The sequence below is a fragment of the Camarhynchus parvulus genome, chromosome 11 (assembly GCF_901933205.1).
Source record: "Camarhynchus parvulus chromosome 11, STF_HiC, whole genome shotgun sequence".
Lineage (NCBI taxonomy): Eukaryota > Metazoa > Chordata > Aves > Passeriformes > Thraupidae > Camarhynchus > Camarhynchus parvulus.
Genome location: NC_044581.1, coordinates 8,827,627 through 8,845,074, shown reverse-complemented (window position 1 = coordinate 8,845,074; position 17,448 = coordinate 8,827,627). Strand labels below are relative to the sequence as shown.

The window sequence follows — 17,448 nt, the reverse complement described above, 5'->3', positions numbered from 1 at the left end:
TTGCCTAACAAAAACAAACTCCTGATATATGGCAATCAGGAAGTTGCACATGCAAAAAAAAGCACCTGAGCAGAAGTTTTCTCCCACTGCCATAGATTACATTGTCAGGATACTGTATGACATCTCTCCCCACTGACCAAATTAGATTTATTGTCACATATATTAAAACAAAGAGTGCCCATCAACCAAACCCAGAAAATTGTAAAGGTGCAAAAGAAAACAATTTAAATGTGTTTCCTGTAATTCTTGTTTCAATTACCATGCTGTTGATCAATTCTACTCAACAGACATAATCCTCTCGTTGTATTATTGGCAACACCTTTACTGGGAGAAAAAGGTACCAGTGCAGTAAGAAGTCCAGCATAAAATTCCCACTTCATTTTTAGGTCACTGAATACAATCTTATGGCAAGAGAACCAGCACTACTCTGCTGTATGAATACACTGCATTCCTACTTGCATGTAAGTTATCTCTTCTGTACAGCCCACATTAAAATTTCCAGTGTCAGCTCCAACAGTAAAACAGTTCCATTTATATTTTCATGTAGGTGCTGAAGATATTTGACCTAAACCTTCCCAGGTGTTTATCCTCTTCTTAGCATCTTTCATAGCTAGCTGTAGAACAATGGTTCAGTGTTTCCCAAGTCTCTTACCCATCTCATACTGAAAATATAATATATCATTCTCAAGTTCAGCTCAGCTTTTCAGCTTGGACTCCAAAGCCAGAGAACTTCCATGCAGCTGCCATCAGGAGTGTTGCATTGGCAGTGAATTACAGCTAGCTCCAAGAAAGAAGGCAAATAACTTACTGAACAACTGTCCTTCTAAAAGCAAAGGTATGGGATGTGCTCTTCATCCAAAGAAACCTTACTGGGAAGTGCCTGTGCAAGCAAAGAAGAGGAACATGACACTGATGGCTAAGGACAAGCGGATTTTCCTTTTCAGAAAAGAAGCCAGTGAAGCCAATGAAGGAAGAGAAGTAATACCCAAAAGGTCTAAGAAGAACTTAAAAATTTCTGTCTGAATTCAGTTAGAAAAAAGAAGAGCTCCAGGTTGGCAAGGTTCTGCTCAGATGAGGAGGCTTAGGGCAGTACCCACTATTCCGGCTCAGGCACCGAAAATTAGGTATAGGGTCCTGATATCTTTGTGGTTAGTTGAGAACAGTCAATATTTATTAAATACAGCAAAGAAGAATAAAACAGCTAAAACACACAGCCTCCCACATTCCAGTTCATTGAGGCAGCATGGCAAAGCAAAGCAAGCCTGCTCTAGAATATGAGAGCACCAGGGTGAACTGATGGATCTACACTGCACTCACGGGGTGATGTTCAAAGATGCAATTGAAGTCATCCTCTTTATCCACAGTTTACTGACAAAGCTGTACAGCTGCAAGAAAGATGACAGCTGGCTATGCAGGACAACTGTTTGCTCCAACCAGTTTTAGCTCTTCCAAGTAAATGAAGTAAGCTGCCAAACACCACCTATCATAGGAACTCAATCAAGGCCCACAGGCATGACCAAACACAGGAAGCAGGTATCAGGTTGTGCAGCCAGTATGCTTCCAGTCAGGAGACAAAACAGCCCAGAAAGTGCCTGTGGAGCCAGCTGCCTCTTTCACAGACAAAAGCACAATAGTAGTCTCAAAAGACATAAAAAAGGTTGTTCAGTAATAGTGAAAGAAGAGGTAAAATGTCTGTTCTTCTTTATTTGTGTTTGTGCTACAGAGTAATTTTCATCTCCATAAAAGTTAATAGCAAAGGTTGTAATGGTTTCTATAAGGAGGTAAAACAGAAGTCAACTGTGAAACTCTGACAGGAATCACTGAAAAAGTGAGTGATTTGACACAATCAGCAACCATCTGAAGAGCATTTGCAGAACTTTTAAGGTGGCTGTTGCTATATCACTTAAATTTCTTCAACAAAAAAGTTTCAAAAAATCCATTTCTTAGCCCCAACACTGGGGCTATACCACATGACACCAATTGTGTTGTAAAAGGGGGGCATTTTATAATTTCTTTTCCCATATAACCCCTTGGTATGATTTCTTTTGCCCCCAAGAAAAACAGCACACAATGTGATCTGGAAAGATCCTTTCATACTTCTTTTACTCAGAACTTTCAGTCAATTCAGAAACCAGAAATAGCTTCACTCCATCAATTTCCAGCTCAAAGTCTCTTCACTGAAAAGGAGAAAGCCACTTCACTTTTTCCCAAAATAGCAACAAGGAGGCTGAAATGTAGCTGCTGCTTGATTACACCAGAGATTCTAAAATGAAGCAATATTACTACCATGTTTCTTTAAAAATTCATTGATGTAATTTTCAACCTACACCAACTTGCACCAACTACATAAAGGGCAACAAGCAATCTGTATCTTGTGTCACATGTAGAATATATGAGCAGATCAAAGTGCCTCATTTTCATCAGATTTCTTTGAATAGCTTAATTCTCACCTCCTTTTATCATTCATCCACTGAATACAATGCTCTAAGTCTTCTTAAAGATTCCACTGAGGATAGAACTCTCTTCCACCAGCCAGAGAATCTGGTTTTTGTTCATACCCTTACAATGATTTTTTAAGCATCTCAAACACTCACTTGTAACACTTGGTCAACTTACCACTGCCACAGCATCACTAGAGAGAACAGCATGAGCATCCAGCACTGTATAGTAAGCTATATTGGTCATAATATAGATAATAGTCACAATTGGCATAGACACTGCAATAGCCAGGGGCAAGTTCCTGTAAGACAAAAAAAAAAAACCAAAACTCCAAAACCCACAACTGAAGAAAAAGAAAAATTACATTAGTAACAGATTAAAGTTATTTATTTGTATCATTTACAATACAGAGAAAAGTAATGAAGACAGCATAAATATTTCAAAAACGGTATCTCTGGAATCAGTTTGGCTGCTTTTGTAACTAGAAATTCTAATATTGAAGACTGGAAAAAATCAGATTTTTATAGTAACTTAGAACCTAAATTATGTGTAAAAAGGGATTCTCTGCAACTGCTCTTCAAACACTCTAACTTCAAGGTTTCCACATCTGCAGTAACAGCCTTCAAACTAACATGCTTTAAATGATTTCCTAATGTCCATGTTAATTACCACATTTAGAACCCAAAGAGGGGCTGAGGTTCTGCACTCCTTCTCCCTGGGGAATGGGGTTGTCCTTTCAGCACTTACTTCTGGAACCGATGGAAGGAGATTTATTAAACCCAACCCCTGTTCTTCATATCTGCACTCATCACTGCAGAGAACAAACTAACTGGGCTGCACAACAGAGATGCAGATCTAAAATTGCTGAACAGCCATGAGCCCCTGCATGTGGTGTATCCTACTAGCAAACACAGGCCTAGAAAGCTACACAAAAACAAGCAAAGAGTAACAGGAAACTGCTAACCTTTAGATGTGAGCAGGTAAGAGTTAACTGTGAGATAAACTCACTGCCCTGAGTGTGCAGCTCCACAGAAACACATTTTTAATGTGTGGCTTTGGCTTTTCTCAGTCTTATTCTTTCCTCAAACCTCACAGGACTATTCAAATGCTTTAAAGAGGGAAGCAGAATTGAGAGTGTTACTCTCACATTTGCCCAGTTTGAAATCAAACACAGCAGGGTGACATTGATGTGCATTTGCCAGGAACATTGTTTTCAGTAACAACAATAAAAAACCTCCAAAAAACAAAACCCCAAAGCATAAAAATTATCAGTCTGACTAAAACTTCGCAAGTTTCCTCAAAAACTTCCTGAGGCCCAGAAGTCCAGCTGTTTCTGTCTGCTGCCATGGAAGCAGAAAAACAAACAGAGGCCACAATTTTCCATATAAATGAGTAAATTAGTAACTGGGAGTTTTGACTCTTCTATAAGGTTGCACACTCACAGTAAGAGACCCATGAATCCCAGCACAGAGAAGAAAAAGAAGCAAAAAACTGTGAATTTAATTCAGAAATATTACACAATGTAACAAAAATCTGAAATAGCATTTTAAGGACTTTGCATCATCCAAGATTAACGCCAAGGGATGATGTCAAACGTAATTTGTGCATTGCAACTTTTGGGTGGACAAGCATGAAGGCACTACCAATCAAGTGAACATGAAAAATATGTAATTCTTGTAGTAATTTTGTAAAGTCTGAAATAGCTCATGATTGCCAATAACTGTCAATGCAGAAAGCTGAAATTTGATGTTCACTTTACCAGCTACCATTCTACCAAGAATGAAGGTTGTATTAGACACTGATGCCTATCTAGAGCAAATGATGATGAAGAAATTTTCATCAGCTAAATATCCTGTGAGAAAAACTGTTTTTCAAAACAATGCATCTAATAGAAGAGCTATCAAACTGATAACAGAGTACACTATACTAACTTAAAAAGAAAAGGCATTGCAACAATACTCAAAAAAGAAGTTTTCAGCAGAAAAAAACCCATTATTTGAAGGACCAAATGACTGATGAAAATACAAAATGTGTGTCTTCCGAATATGTGTATCAAAGCTTTGCAAGAGGATTTAAAGAAACAAACTGTAAATCTGGAATTCAATCTAACTAAAAATAGCTAGGTTTTCTTTAAAGTACTTATCCACTATTTTAATAGATAGCTTTCCTGGTTAGGTGAATGCCCAGCATAAAACTCAACATCCAACACAGAAGGGAATAAACTGCAAATGTCGAAATCAGTCAGAAGAACTAAAAAAAAAATCTCATTCTTCTTTATCATTCAGCTGTAGCAATCTGGATGCAAAAATTATCAAAGGGAATCTATTCTACATAAAGGTGTCTGCTTACAGACTCACAACTGGGCAAGATTAGCCAGTCACACTTTTAGAGTATAAATTAATGGAAAATATGAATATTCTTAAATATGAAATCAGATTGATTGCACAGGTAAACACAGACAACATTTACGTGCCACTGCAACAATGACACCTATTATAATAAATTGTAACAACATCTTGAACTGAAGGTTGTCTAGCACTGAATACAGCCTCCTGCAACCATCTACACTTAATTGTTCTTGTTTTTTAATTTGTTGTTCACTTTTAATGGAGTTTAGTAAATCTTTGCCCTTGGCCATCCACAGCCTCACCAGTACAGCAGTTCCACTCATTTCTGTATAAGCTCAGAATTTGTTAGTGAATAACAGCCACAAACCCACCAACCTGGGACCATCCACATTTAGAAAGCTCAAATCATTTACCTTTCTGGGTTTTTGATTTCTTCTGTTACATAATTGAGCGTATCCCAACCAGAGTAAGAAAACAAGGCGGAATATAATGCAAGGGAGATTTCTCCAATATCAATAGAGGATCCCTCAAAAGAGTTCTTAAAGTGCCCTGTGTGTCCTATGTGGAAAAGATGCAATGAAAAATAGGATAATAAAATACAATAAGTAATATTTTCCATGTGCCACACAATTACAAAAACACCTCAGAAACCCTAATCCCTTCAAATCTGCTTATTAAGAACGTTTTTCCAATTCTACTCCAAGTTTTAGTTATGAGAATAAGCATGGCATTTCAAATTACTATGAATTATTCTGTGTGTATGATACTGTTCTACAACTAAACACCTGGTTTGTCCACAGTAGCTCAAGAAGTTCAGGAACATTAAGTTCAGACTAAGATATAAACAATTGGCAATGACAGTACTCAGGTTAAGTGTGGGGGTTTATAACCCACTCAATTCTTCTTTATCCTTTTAAATTTTCAAACATTTTGCCTATGCAGAAAACAAAGATTACAACTGACTTAGATAACTACGACAAACACAAACACCTACAGGGATGTTTAAGGTTTTACTACTAATAATAGAAAACTGAGAAAAATTAACAGAGAATAAAGTATTCCTGTTAAGATAAAATTTTCCTAAGCTAAAGTGTATATGTGGTTTTTGGACCAGTACTTGTGAAAACTTATGCCATCTTTTGACTGTAAGCAAGTCAAGACAAGTTCATCAATCACAGTTTAATATTAAGACTCTCTCTATATATAAACACACACAAAACCACCAAAAACAGAAAGGCAAGTTATTGTGCAACTTCAAAACGTGCCCTATACTATGCATCCTGAAGTGTTTAGACTCCATTAAAACTGTAACATTTGAAGCCTCTAAAATATCTTTACTTATTTTTCTTTTCTATTTTTTATCCCAATCAGACATTGCTACTCTCTTGGCACAGACATAGGTGGAGTAACTGCTGACTTAGGAACAGAAAATGGAGACAATGTCAAAGAAATCAGATGTGAACAAGCTTGGTATCTATGAAACAAGGGATGGGCAGATGTGCTAAGGACTATGGTGCTCACATATGCATATTCTTGATTGGTTCACAGTAATTATCTTGCTCATGAACTTTCAACAATAACCAGTTAGAGCAAAGGACATAAACTGTCAGATTGCCAAGGAAAGACAGCCCTTTATGGCAGCTTTGAACACATGGTAATTTTCTTAAGCTCACACGCCAACAAATTGTTCCCAAAGGAAGGGCTAAGAACAAAGCTAAGTTCAGAATTTCTCTTAACTTGAAGGCACAATGCCCAACACACACACTTTCTAATTCTCAACAGCTATAACAGAACTCAGGCTTTGAGCAAAAACAGAGCTGTAGCTTCACAAGTCTACCTACATATTCTTAGCACATTTGTGCCTTAAATTCAGACACTTTCAGGCCACAGATTCATTTTGTAAAAAAAAAAATATTCAATTGATCTCACTGTAAAGTAGGGATGTTCCTTAGAGAAATTTGTAACTTTCACCACTCCCACTGTATTTTGCTGTCTCTGTGTATTGCAGTTCCTTTTTAATTCTGTATTGCAGGCTGTAAATAACACAACATTGCTGAGCAGTCAATTATCTTCTTTTACCAAGTTCAAAGTCAACTGAGATAAGATGGATATCCCATGATACAGTATCATGATAATGCTTAACATTGATATTATGGGTATCTTCAAGGTGGCTGTATTACACTTTTTTTACTGAGGAATTTCATAAAACATACAGAGGTAGTTCACAGTCCTTAGATCAGTCACTCAGCTTAATTGATAAGCACAAACCTTTGCTACAATTTTACAAGCTTACCCTGGCAGATTTGAACAAGTCCAGCGATGATGATGGCGATAAGAGCAGCGACTTTAGCATAAGTAAATATATCCTGCACACGTGTGCCCCACTTAACATAGGCACAATTTATAAATGTTAAAAGACCTAGGGAAGGAAGAAAAAAGAAAAATTAAAAGACTATTTGAGCAATGCTCAGTTTAAGTCCCTTTTCAAAGGTTTTAATTGTCATCTAAATATGCACTGACTTGCTATACTATTACTTAGGTTAAACTAAGCCAAATACACTGGTACTGAAAACACACTGGTTCCAACAAACAGCAGGAAACAGATGTTTTAAACACTGTTTCAACAGTGGAAGGAAATATCTTCCTGTTTTCTGCCGATTTTCCTAATGTTACCTCTCATCAACTGTACTCTGCAACTACCCTGAAACTAAAGAAACTGCTACATGAAATAATTAAATTCAATGTACCAATATTGTAATAAATGAAAGATTATCTAGAAATTCCTTCGGGCAAACATATTAAAAGAGTGTTTGAAAAGGTTTCTTTATGCTTCATCATTAGGTTGAGTTCAACATCCATGGAGTAGCTGCAATGCTGAGTATGCTTACAGGTGATTCAATACTCTTTCCCAGTTCTACTGAACTGTATTATGGAGAGAGAACATACCGATTTTACAAGGGCATGTACTGAGAGGACAAGGGGTAATGGCTTTACCAGAAGGAAGGTAGATTAGATTGGATTGGATTGGATTAGAGTAGGTGTCATGAGGAACTTGCTCCATGTGAGGGTCATGAAGCACTGGCACAGGTTGCCAAGAGAAGCTGGGGGTGCCCCATTCCTGGAAGTGTTCAAGGCCAGCTTAGATGGGGCTTGGAGCAACCTGTGATAGTAGAAGGTGCCCCTGCCCATGGCAGGAAGTTGGCATGAGATGATCTTCAAGGTCCCTTCCAACCTAAACCATTCTGTGGCTCTAAAGGGCATCAGCCTTACAGCTAATACAACAGTAGTCTGCATTTTTACAAAATGGCAGGAAGTAATGAGTATTCCAAACGCCTTTAGTCCTCTATCCCAAAATAAATTAGTCAGACCAATTTCATAAGGTTGCAATGAAACTTGAAATGAGACTTTCAGATCTCACAAATAGTTTGTAGTTGCTGACTAAACTTACTCACATGATCAACTTCCCCAAGACAGTTCTCATGACTCTCAACATTTTGCTTATGCATTCATTACCTTTCTCTGGAGTGGAGAGCCGGGCAACCTTTGCCTGAACTCCTATTAAATAGGATTCAGTATCTTCAGGATTCTTTATTCAACAAAATCCTAATTTGGTACATATTTTTCATAGCTAAATTATTACTACATAATTGAAACTTCTGTATTGGAAATAGTGTTTCTCCCAAATCTCAGTCTTCTCTCTAGCTAGTGAAAAAATGTTTATATACTACTGTACTTTTTATCTCCATAGAATCTTCTTGTACTTTTAAATATGCATGTAAATAAAACTTGATTGTTTCAGGAGTAAGGTAGCAGTAAATAAAAATTATATAAGAAGATGTGATATATTATTTCCTTTCCCATAATCCAAGAATACCATGATACTATTGAGATAAAAATGACCTTAGCACAGCTACCAAATTGAAAACAGTAACTTTTAGAAGCTAACAAAAGAAAGGTAATAATCAGATAAGTACAGCACTAGTATGTTACACAGTCTGGACAAGCTGGATGAGCTTCAACTGAGTGTGGCAAGATGAGGAGGGAAAAACAACCCAGTCGTATCAAATTTCAAAAGTCAGGACTGCTGAAGCTCCCAAAGAGCCTTCAGGAAAAAAAACAACTCTGCTCAGTCTCTGCTCTTCAGCATTAGGGATTGGAGTATTTGCTTGCTGGATTTATTTCTGCCATTTTTTAAAGCAACTTTCATTGGGATTAATTATTGAGTTAGGGCTTGGTCTCTACTTCAGGTGAAATGATACTCTGATACCTTATAAGGGAAAAAAAAAGAAAGGTTATCAATATTCTAAATAAGCAACACTTCTCTTTTGCTAAAAATACTGTTTTCTTCAATTTAATTATTGTTTAGCCACTTAGGGCTTCTGAGAACTATCAAGTTTAGTTCTGTAGCACCAGATGACACCCCACTGCCAAAATGATTGTCAAAGTAAAGCTGTATAACACAAAGACTGTTCTCACACTAGCTCTAGTATTGCTATTACTAGATAAAAAATAAAAAAACCCCAACAAACAAAACTAAAAGTAAATCCCTCAACAAACCCACCCAGTCTCACATACAATCTGCACCTAACCAATGTGCAGACTTCCACTCCCAGCTGCTTCATTATTAAGGGATTAATCATATCCAGAGCTAGGGATGTGACAAACAACCTGAGCAGTGCCAAGACAAGGAGAAGTCTAAGCTTTAACAGCTAAATGAAGCTGTAGAGCACTGACACTCAGAGCAGGGCAGAACAAGCATTTAAACCATAAAACAGACTGTTAAAGTAAATTGTTCCACTTGCCTGAGAGTGATCCTGCTGTCATGTGTCTCCACTAAAAAAAGACGTGTTAAATCCTCGTGATTATCGGCATATGTAGAGGACATCACAGTGTTTGTCTATACCTACTATATAATAATTTAATCACTTTGTCTTAATTTATTGCTTTTTAACCAACTCCTTTTTATAAGGGCTAACTGCCCTCAGAGTGAGGGGATACCTTAAATGGAAGAGCAGATTGTCCCACACTCCTCAATTTGTGCCAAGGTACCTTGGGACAATACCTGTTTAAGGAATGTGAACATGACACTACAGGCCCTTCACTCATTTGCAAGAAGGAGGGAACAGAACTGATTAAATGGACAGACTTCCTGGAAAAAGTTTGTGATTATTTTCCCCCCTACCTGGTCCTCAATTAATGCTTCCACAGCAGTAAAAAATAACAAAAAGGAAGGGGAAGCTGCAATCATCATAACCAATTACAGAGATCAAATATCCAAAGTACATGCTCTGTCATTTCCCTTTCTTTATCCTTTATAGACAATAAGAACATTAGAGCTCTTCCAAAAAAAAAGCCTCAAACAGGAACCAGCTAGAAGCAGCACATATCCTTAGAGCATATTGTTGGCAGTAAGAGAGTCCAAGTTCTGTGATAGCATTTTGATACAAAATCATGTCAATACAGGTAACAGGCTCCAGAGTACACAGCTATGGATCAGTACATCACAAAGCATTGTCCTACACACTTGCTGAAATACAGTTTTCACTGTTTACTGGAAATGTAAAATATGTATATAAACACTTTTAATAGGAAACACCTAAAATTAAATAAGACACACAATTCAATCATACAGTTTCATTCTTTTGATACAGCAGAACGGTGTGGGCAGCTGTTCCTCTGTATTGACTAACAGAGCTGATTATATGAATACAAATATTTCAATTTTATGTACATACAAAATTTCCACTTTTCCAAACAGCTTTACCACACATACTGCTCTACTGATCATACAGTTAAACCCAAGTATAAAGAATAATCTTGAATGAATGATTTTTTGAAACCAGAGTACTAACCGAACCATGTAACTATTGAGAAATTATTGCAAACCAAAATACATCAGAATTTATAGCATAAGAGCTATTCTACAGTAGTTCTTAAGACCACACCAAGAGTACCCCAAGGTCTGATTTAAAATACCTCTCTCAAGAGAAAACAATTTTTACCCCCATTTTTGCCAGGTAAGTAAGCCTGGAAGAGTTCAACACCTTGTTCTGCTTCCAAATGAGAAAATGGTCCATCACTGACTAACACCTGCAAGTTTCTCTGGCTGGAATTGTTCTTTTCCCCACTGTAACTCAAACCATTGCACATCCATTATGCACCAACTCTGAGTGTGGGTAAGATGTTTTAATAAAACGTACCCTGGATAAAAACTTACCATAGTAAATTTCAATAAATACTTACATTCACAAGCAGCTGCTATGAGACGACAAGCCACATATGGAGGGTCACAAGAAGGGAAGAAAGGCTGGACTATGTAGTTAGCAAAGGTGATGGCAATGATTGCCTGACTAGTTGGTTCAACAATCAGGAGTGAGGTCCACAAACGAATAAAAGCAATGAAGCTCCCAAAAGACTCCAAGATATATGCATAGCTGGCTCCTGACTTAGTAATAGTGGTTCCAAGTTCAGCATAGCAGAGAGCTCCAAAGACTGAAAATATCCCTCCAACTGCCCAAATTATTAAAGACAATCCATAAGATTTGCTGTAGATGAGAACTCCTTTGGGCGAGACAAAGATACCTGAACCAATCATGTTGCCTACTATGAGGCTTATCCCATTTATTAAAGATATTTCTTTCTTCAGTTGCAATGTAGTTTGGTCTCCATCCCGTTTTCGACTTCGATCTGTCCTTTTTGATTTCTTGACGGGCCTGTATTCAGCCAGTGAAATTTGTGATTTTGTATAATCTGTCCTTTCTGCCATTGTGGAAAGACTGAATTCTCCACGACTCCAAATCACAATCTAAAACAAAATATAGACAGCTGAAATTATTTTTTTTTTATCCCAGGAGTTTCTTGCAAAATCTTCTTTCCACCTTTTTACCCAATGATTTACAAATATAAATTAAGATATTTCCTTTTGTTGCTTCATGTTTGGTTCTTTTTACACAAATTCAAATTCATGCGCAGTTAAACAGCAGAACCAACCCAGACAAACCAAGAGACAAATTCCTATATAACTTAGAATGAAAGAGGAACTGCTACCAAAACTGCTACAAACAAACAAAACTGTAGGAAGGACAGAATTAAAGGTCTCCTATCTTGAGAAGACCAGAAGAAATACCAGAAAGAAGAGCAGTGAGATGTTATAGATAAGGAAGCACCACAAGACCAAGATGGAAGTTGTAAGCATGAGCACAGATGCATTGCAACACTAAAACTACCAATGCAAGTACTGTGCCTACACAGGTAATTTATGAGGGATCCAGCAACATGTTATCAATTGCTGAGGGCCACAGGCAGAGCTATTCACTCCACTGTGCCCTTGATCCAAGCCTTAACCTCTGACTGACACCAAGCTCTTCCCTCCCTCTGCAGAACTCTTTATCCAGATCTCACTGCCTCATCACTCACCTATCTAAAAGTACAGTCTGTATATAAAAACTCACAGTAGTTTCAATCCAAATCCCTCCATTAGCAGTTGTATTATCTGTATATAAGGACACAGAAATCCACTTTTTTTCCTCTGCTTCAGAACTGACTGACTGGAAAAGAGCCCCCTTCTTCTGAAGTCTCCAGAAAATGCTCCCATACCTTCCAAAAGCCAGTTACTGCTAATAAAATCAGTCAGCTCAAGAAGACATTGATAATTCTGAATAAGACCCATTTTACACAAGATCAATACCTTATTAGCTGCATGAAAAAACAAGCTTTACATATCTACCAGAATTATTCTCATAACTATTCGTTTCTCCTGTCCCTGATTAAATCTTTAGTGTATATTTCAGCTATTTACTATAGAATAGGAAAAAAAATGAAAATCTGTGTCAATTAGAATAAATCTGCGTCAATGACCAGCTTATCTAGTGTGGTGTAGATTTTATGCTTCTTTGGGGGTAACACTAATTTTACAAAAGGTTTTCTAAATGCAACAATAAACTTGTCAACTGTGACAACAAAAAACCTGAATATGGGAATTTTGAAAGGTCAACATGCAGTCACCCAAACTACATGTGTATCTAGTACATATGAACATACAAGCTCTTGCAGGCACACCTTTTTGGAGAGAATACTCCTCCTCTGTGATAATGCCAACACCTGTATACTAAAGCACAGAGAATCTGACCAGACATCCCTAAACTAGAATGAAGATGTGAAAATTACAAAGATTCTTTTCAATCAATTACAGAAGTAACTTCTACTGAAATGGAGTACAAATTTTTTATTGAAAAATATTACATCATTCATCTTCAACTCATTAATCTTTAGAGAGTGTGTTCTTTTAAATAATGCAAAGTGAGACCCTCAATCTGTTTAGTTGGATGCCTTCTGGTTTATTTTCCCCTCAATACTCCAAATAAACACGTTAAAGATGCTTAATTACTAAATACACATTTTATCATTTATATGAGTCAACATCAAATATCACAGATACATCAGAAGACATCAAATTTCACACTTATAATCAAACAATTTTTTTTCAAACTTCTAGAAACTAATCACTGCCATTTCAGAACTTAAAAGCTTGACTATTATAATGAGGCACCTCCACCAACAAAATTAACTAGAAGAGAGGCATCCCCACAGTTGCTACAGATGAGTGTCAGCAAAACTGCAAAGGAAAAGCAAAGTAAATTGATCGCAGCAGTTGTTACCTGTTTCTCTTGTTATTTATTCTTCCATCTACCTTGTGCCAAATTCATCTGCAACCACTTATAGCCTGACTTTGCGTTAGTGGTCTAGTAGACCAAAGTTTTCAAAAATATATGTGCTCTATAAATTCACAAGATTATTTGTTTGCTTTACAAGAGGAAGTTATTATCTGTAAATGCATATAATCATTAAGCAATTATAGATATGGTGCAATCATCAGAAAGTTCTGCAAAACAGCAGAACAAATAATCAAAGATGTTTTCATGACTAATTTGGCTGTAAGAACTGGATTTAAAAAAACACTTGTGACCCATAAAAATATAATTCAACTCCAAACCGAGTCTTTTAATTTCCATGAAAAGAACTCGGGACAGGACACTAGTTGCAAATGTTTTTTAGAAGGCAATTCACCCTGAACAAATGTCAGCAGAAGAAACAAGAATACTACAGCTATTATTATGACATCCAGCTGCCATTTGAAAACATGCCATGTTCTTTTCAGCTCTTACAGCCAAAGGACAAAACTGCATAAATATGTTAAGAACTGATCATGAATGTAAAACACCATTTTGGTGGTAACTACACAGCTTTAGGGTTTCTTGCTCACGTATCCTAAGCATCATTTCTGTTTCCTCCTAAACACCTTCCAAAGTACAAATTCATCAGCAGCATCCACATTACTTGGAATACTCAGGCATTTTGATGATTTAAGTCAATTAATAATTCAAATCCCATTTAAACCTGGTGTGTTAATTTATAGCCAGTTTTGCACAGAGTAACCATGATTGATTTACCTCATGGTCTGGAGTTCAGAGGTGCATTTAATTACTTGCAACTGCAGATTCAGTCACCCTTCAAATGCATCCACCTCAACCAGCAGCACATGACTGCAGTTCTATACAGTTTTGTTACCCACGACCTTGACTGTTTCTTGCCCTACTATCTCCACCCAGGAAAGAGCAATCGCAGTATCTCTCAACCTAGACTCTTTTCTTCCAGTTTTGTCTCTTTTGTTATTCCCAATTTTGGAAACTAGGATTTGCCTGAGGGTGTGTACAGCAGCTCAATGGAGATTTGATACTTCATTCTCCTCCCTAGTCTTGTTTGTTTTATATGCCTTTTAAAGCCTTTAGGGCAGAATTGCTTGTTTGCCTTACCACCACCTCGGACAAAATCAAAACTGTTGGCAGGTTTTTCTCTCAAGTACTTCACTTAATTTTAAGTGGAATTAGAATCTGCAACTTTGACCACTTGGAAAAAACTTACCAAGAAAGAGGCAAAGCAGAGACTACAGAAAACTGAAGCTATGTCAGAGAAAAAACACATGTATCAAAATCCATTATTCTGTCCCAAGATAATTATTTCAGTGGAAACAGAAAAGAGGCTTGGAGGAGGAGAACCAGAGACAAATAGTATACATCTTCTAACATACAATAATCCTAATATACAGCAGCTAAAAATACTTTCAGAACAATCTCCAACGGGAGACCACAGGAGTGCTATGGTTAACACAGAGTTCTGCCTCCACACAAGCTAACCAACACAGATTTCCTCATCGCTCACCCTTGTGCAACACAGTGTCTTCAACTCTTTTTTTCTTTTTTTTTTTTGCTGATCACTGCAGCTGTGAGGAATCTTTTTGCTGATATATGTAGATTTTTTTTTTACTGAAATGACTCTGCTGTTGGTATCGAAAGCTATGGTATGAAACCAGGGCAGAGTGACCTGAAACTAGGATCGCTTCACTGTTTCACCAAAAATGTATCTTCTGGTGAGGCCTAGCACACTGCAGCCAGGTACCCGAGGAGCAGATGAAGGTTAACATGCAATTAGCAGTGTACTAACACTGCATTACAGGGTGGCCCTCCTTCAAGGGGAGGGAAAGAGGAACCATCTGCCAAGATCCCCTTTCTCCCGCTGAGCAGAAGACCCGTTAGTTGTTTGACCTGGGATGAACCTGCAAGTGATTTAATGACCAAGGTGAAGTATCAAACTGCTAAAAGCTTACTGTGTTTGCTGTGCTTTTATACAATACCTGGTCATTAGCAAAGATTTCTGGTGCTCTTGATTCTGTCTTCCTTAGCTCTTGATTGCATAAAACAACTCCCACAGTAACACAGCTTTACATTGGCTGCTCACATATACCAGATGTAAGACTACTATTCCTGAACACAATGACTGGCCCCATAAGCAATATTCAAGATTACTCTATACAAGCAAACAGCATCAAAGTCTTCAGGGAGTAAAGCTCCAACAGAGCAAATGCTTATTCATTGCACTGTATATATTTAGGCACCTCACAGTCTGAACATTTACATGGGAAAGGCTTAGAGTTTGTCTAGGACATGTTTTTCTTTTTCTGCTGAGAGAAGAATCACTGCCCTACCATATATACACTTAACAGACAGGAAGCCCGTGCAACAAAAACAATTCCCACTGTAAAGATTTGTTCAACCAAGTATTTTATGCTTGCAAATACAAACACACCATCTTTAGCACAATAAAAAAGAAATCCTACCAATAAACATTTGATCAAATAGAATTGGTTGTAACATCCTTTAAAAAAAAAAGGACAAGGTATTTTTATCATGTAAAAAAAGGACTATGACAGTCTTTTCACTTGATAGTTTATCAGTATGGTAATTAAGTAATATTTTCATATTTTTCGTATTTTTAATTATTTTCATACTTCCAAGGAAAAAATCAGAAGCTCACAACAGGGACTTTGATCAGTCTTGATTTAGGCTGGGACTGCACGAGGCTGCTGCAGTGAGAGGAACATCTGGTGAAATTTATACAATAAGCCCCAGGTAAAGACAGAAGGAACAATCGTAGAGTTTGTTAAAGTAATTCACCTTTTTTTCACTATTTTTCATGCTGGGGCAGAAAAGCGGAAACCTCTTCAAAGGAGGAAAAATAACGCCAAAAGACACACGCTACACCCATGTGTACTCTTTAGGTGGCACCTGATCAGATTGTAGTTAATACCCTCCGTTTAAAAACACAAAACAACCAAAATCACTACTAAACGTCTGCAAGAAAAGGTGTGCCGGCTCTCTGCACCCATCACCAAAGGCACTACAGGAACACGTGGCTTGACAAAGCCACCCTCGAGTCGCCATAAGCGTGACCCCAGGGCTGTGGCCGCCGGCCTGAGGGCTCCTGCAGCAGGGGTGGCATTTCCCGAGGTGTCATCGCCACCCTCGGAGGCCGCTCCGCTCCCCACAAGCGGTGGTGGCCCTCTTTATCCTTATAAAATTAGCGAGGTTCACACAGCCCCGGGGAGGAAGTAGCTGCAGGCACTCGCCTCAGACGGGGGCTGTCAGAGTCGGGGCGCCCTTTAAGGACAGTACAGAAACACACACGGCATTCATCCGGCTCCCACCGCACACTTCGGCAGCCCGGATCGCCAAAGCCGCCGCCCCAGATGCTCCGCAGGGCAGGCGCTGCCGCCGCAGCCCCTGCACTGAGGCCGCTCCCTGCCCGCCTTCCCTCAAGTGAAGGGAGCTGAAGGAAAGCGGGAAAAGAAGCCAAAACCTCACCCGGGGCGTGCTGGCCGGAACCGCGTTACCTCCGCTCCCGCGGAGCTGTCTCGGGATGCTCCCCGCCCGTTGCCACCCGACACGCGATGGCGGCCCCTCAACCCCGCCCCCCCGCGCCGGCATCGCCGTCGCCGCCGCGCCGCCCCGCCGCCCCGGCCCCGCCGCCTCCGTCACCGCCTCCGTCGCCTCCTCCGTCTCCTCCTCGCCCTTCCCCGGCAGAAATCCGCTACCTCCCGCATGGTCGCCCCGAGGGAGAAGCCGCAAGGCGCCCACCGGCTCCGCGGGGGTTGCGCGGGACCCTCCGGCACCCGCTGGTGCGCAGGGAAGTGTTTGCCGGGCCGGAGCTCCCCCCCGCCCCGCGGAGTTCGCGTCGGCCCCTCCGCTACCGGTGGGTGAGGGGAGCCGCGATCGCCTCCCCCGCCGCAGCCGGAGCGGGGGACCAGGCTCCCCCTTCCCCGCGGGGG

General features: G+C 39.1%; 1 protein-coding gene across 3 annotated transcripts in view; it reads right to left on the bottom strand.

The window, feature by feature from the left end:
* Positions 1-17,448, bottom strand: part of SLC7A6 (solute carrier family 7 member 6) — a 26,896-nt gene extending 9,448 nt beyond the window's left edge. The window contains exons 1-5 of one of the 3 annotated variants that reach the window (XM_030955751.1): positions 17,215-17,448; positions 11,031-11,592; positions 7,081-7,206; positions 5,201-5,345; positions 2,617-2,740 (exon numbers count right to left, since the gene is read on the bottom strand). In XM_030955751.1, coding sequence (XP_030811611.1) covers positions 2,617-2,740; positions 5,201-5,345; positions 7,081-7,206; positions 11,031-11,592; positions 17,215-17,223 — 966 coding nt within the window. In that variant the 5' untranslated portion in view covers positions 17,224-17,448. Of the gene's footprint in view, positions 1-2,616; positions 2,741-5,200; positions 5,346-7,080; positions 7,207-11,030; positions 11,593-16,984; positions 17,076-17,214 lie in introns of those variants that run through there. The other 2 variants (XM_030955754.1, XM_030955752.1) reach the window with 2 other exon arrangements.